Source organism: Natator depressus, chromosome 9, assembly GCF_965152275.1.
Source record: "Natator depressus isolate rNatDep1 chromosome 9, rNatDep2.hap1, whole genome shotgun sequence".
Taxonomy (NCBI): Eukaryota; Metazoa; Chordata; order Testudines; family Cheloniidae; genus Natator; species Natator depressus.
Window position 1 is genome coordinate 7,891,622 of NC_134242.1, and position 3,337 is coordinate 7,894,958.

The 3,337-nt window shown below is 58.8% G+C and overlaps 1 protein-coding gene across 1 annotated transcript; it reads right to left on the reverse strand.

The window, feature by feature from the left end:
• Positions 1-341: 341 nt before the first annotated feature.
• On the reverse strand, positions 342-2,839 carry CAMK2N2 (calcium/calmodulin dependent protein kinase II inhibitor 2). Its single transcript, XM_074963452.1, has 2 exons — positions 2,515-2,839; positions 342-1,950 (listed from the first exon to the last, which is right to left on the reverse strand). Exons 1-2 carry the CDS (start codon positions 2,681-2,683, stop codon positions 1,880-1,882), a joined length of 240 nt encoding a protein of 79 aa, XP_074819553.1. The 5' UTR covers positions 2,684-2,839; the 3' UTR covers positions 342-1,879.
• Between the last annotated feature and the right edge of the window lie 498 nt (positions 2,840-3,337).

Genomic DNA, 3,337 nt, shown 5'->3' on the forward strand with positions numbered 1-3,337 from the left:
GGCTGCCTCCATTTGGTACAGGTATGTATTTATTCATTGAGTTTTGTTCACCAATACAGTGAAAAATGGCATTAAAATATACAATGGGTCATTCTTAGAATGGCACGACCTTTTCTTTCTTTTTTTTTTGCTTTGTTGTCCTCATAAAATGACACAGTATATTATTGAAAAGATGATCGTTTCTCATGCACATCAGACCAGAATAAGCTTTTTAAAAAATTAAATCAAATTAAAGTACAAAATTAAAAACACCCACTCGGAACATCCCCCAAGAAAGAGGAGTCAAATAACCAGCGAGTTATCCAAGCACATTCGTAGCCAGTGCAATCAGATCTTCTAAAGTCATTATGTTTCTGCATGGTCCGTCAATAAAGCCATTAATCACAGTATAAGATTCTTAGATACATTTGTTTACTGGTGTTTTGAGGTGTGCAAAACCCTAACCACAGCCCAGAAGTCCTGTCCAATACTGATATATAGAATTACGAGAACCAACCATTTAAATTCCATTCTTTACACTTATTTTCCTTTCCTATGGGAAAAATATGAACAATCTTTGATGCAGTATTTCAACCTTAGACACTAGCAGATCATTTTTAACAAAGATTCGGATATAAAAATACAAATATGAGGAGTTCTGTTAAAAAGAAGCGTGCCAGAGTGGGATGACCAGTGGCACCAAGATGTGGCACCAGGACCAGGAAGCTCATGCAAAAAAGATGGAGCAAAAATGTCTCTCGACAGCAAAATGATCACTGTCTTTTATATTATAGTCCATCCGGGTCGGAACCTCTGCCTTCCATTCAGCACTGCTGGCTTTGGATTTGCGTCCGATCTGCTGGTATTTTGCAAACTGGATAGGGATGAGGTGTGGGGATGGATGGATGAGTTAGAGAATGGGTGTGGGTCTGAAATACAGCAGGGGGGTGACTGCACGCACAATGAGCCTGCTACAGCTAGAGAGGTGTGTGTCTATGCAGGGGCTAGATACACAGCCACTCGGAGAGAGACAGAGAAAGGTGTAAAGAGCATGGCTACAGGAGCCCTCTTCGAGATGAGACCGCTGGGCGATCCCAAGGGCTCCGCGCTCTCAGGGGAACAGCACCTCGGCATCGTGGCATGGGGAAAGTTGGGGGGGGGGGGCTTAGTGGGGCTGGGAAGAAGGGCATGGGAGAGGAGTTGGGGCTGGAATGGACAGCTCCCTGGAAGTGCCGCTGCAATGGACAGCTCCCCAGGAGGGTGCTGGACTGGACAGCTCCCCGGGAGGGCGCTGGAAGTGGCGCTGGAATGGACAGCTCCCTGGGAGGGCGCTGGAAGTGGCGCTGGACTGGACAGCTCCCCGGGAGGGCGCTGGAAGTGGCGCTGGAATGGACAGCTCCCGGGGAGGGCGCTGGAAGTGGCGCTGGAATGGACAGCTCCCGGGGAGGGCGCTGGAAGTGGCGCTGGAAAGGACAGCTCCCCGGGAGGGCGCTGGAAGGGACAGCTCCCCGGGAGGGGGCTGGAAGTGGCGCTGGCCCTGGATAGTGCCTCAGTAGCCGGCTCCTCCATTCTGCAGGGAGGGGGGTTGTGAGGGCAGGACGTGGTGCTGAAAAAGATGGCATCTCCGGGGTGGGCACGGCGCCCTGAAAATCTGGACAGGGATGGATGGCCAGCTCCCTTTGTCCCATCGCTCTCGGCTGGATGCTGAGGAGGGTGAGATGGCCCCATCCGTTACCGCCTCGGGCTGGGGTCTGGGTTGGGGGTGGAAGGTGTCGCCAGCAGCCTCATCTCCTTCCTTTGCTTTCCTCGTTGACCACAGTCCAACAAACATGCACGGCCAAAAGTGCTTAAAATCAGTGAACAGAGTCTGCAGCTCAGTGCAGGCGCCTCCTCTGCCGGCTTATACCCCAGAAGGCGACTTGTCTGTCATCCCCTTCAGCACCTCGTCTATTCTATCATCCTCGATCACCACTGCAGGGGGGACAAGCAGACAGTCAGGACCCAGGAGCAGGAGCCCCTAAGCAAGGCTGGGCTGGGCTGGCGGAGATGGTCTCTTGTGGGGCTTAGGCTCGCAGTATTTGCCTCTCCCTATACACCTCCCCCCCCCACAAGCCAACATCGGCTGGAGAAATCTGCCCCAGGAAAATGGCTCCCGGAGCGAGCCCCTGGCCTGTCCGGCTTGCTGCGGGGGCGCAGAGCGAGCTAAGGCGGTTCAGAAAGACCGCAGCCAGCGGCAGGAGCGGGCACAGAATGCGGCTGGGGGAGCGGGGTGGGGGTGGGGGACGCCCCAGCAGGGACACTGGGAGGGTGGCGCGGACAATGGAGAGCCCTGGGGTTTGGCAGGAGCCGCTCTCTGGCATGTGCGATGACAGAGCCCGGCCCGATCCCTCCAGGGGAACGCGGGTGGTGGGGGTGGGGGTCTCCGTTCCCTTTCCCCGAGCCTGGGGAGACCCTTCCCCACTGCGGATCCGGATGGAGGGGCGGCGGGGGGGCCCAGAGCCACTCTTGCCACCGGGGAAGGCAGGGGGCGCTTACCTCTCTTGGCCCTGCCGATCTGCCCCAGCTTGGGGGGCCGCTTGGCCTGGTTGCCCCCGAAGAAGGAGTTGGTGTCCTGGAGCCGGCAGCTGAAGGAGATCTCGCTGACTTCGGAGTCGGTGCCGAAGCGGGCCACCTTCTCCTCGCTGTAGGGGAGGATCTCAGACATGCTGGCGGCGGCCGGGGTCCTGCGGGACGGCCGGAGAGCGCGATCCGGCAGCGGAGCCGGGCGGGCGGGCTGGCGAGGGAGTGCGGAGCGCTGCAGCCTGCCGAGGTGTCTGTGCGCTGGGGCTGGGGCAGCCCTACATCATAAAGGAAACCCAGGCGGAAGAATGAAGTCATGCATCCGGGGCTGGTGCGCTGAGGCCCCTGCTCTGGAAGGTCCTCCCCTTGGCCCCCCCGGCCCTCCCCCAGCTCCCCCCCCCCCGGCTCCAGCCCCCCCCCCCCCCGGCTGAGCGGGGGGAAGGGAGGAGGGTGACATCAAGAGGCAAGAGCGGAATGACAATGAGATTGCAGCAAAAGCGGAGGGGAGGCGTCCGGGGTCCCTGCCTCTCCCCCCGCCCCGGCCCTCCCGGGGCAGCGCTCTCTGTGCGCCCCCCCCCCCAGGGCAGCTACGCACACTCCCCAGGGCCGGGGTGGGGGAGGCTGCTTCAGCCAGACATCTGAGGGCTCCCTGGCTGTCTCCCCTCTATATTCCCCCCCCCCGTGCCTCCCCTGGCCCTTTGCTGCCCCTCTGTATCTCCCCACCCCAGTGCCTCTCCCGGCCCGTTCCTCCCCCTCTGTGTCTTTCCCTGCCCTTCCCCACCGTAACCCCCCTGTTCCT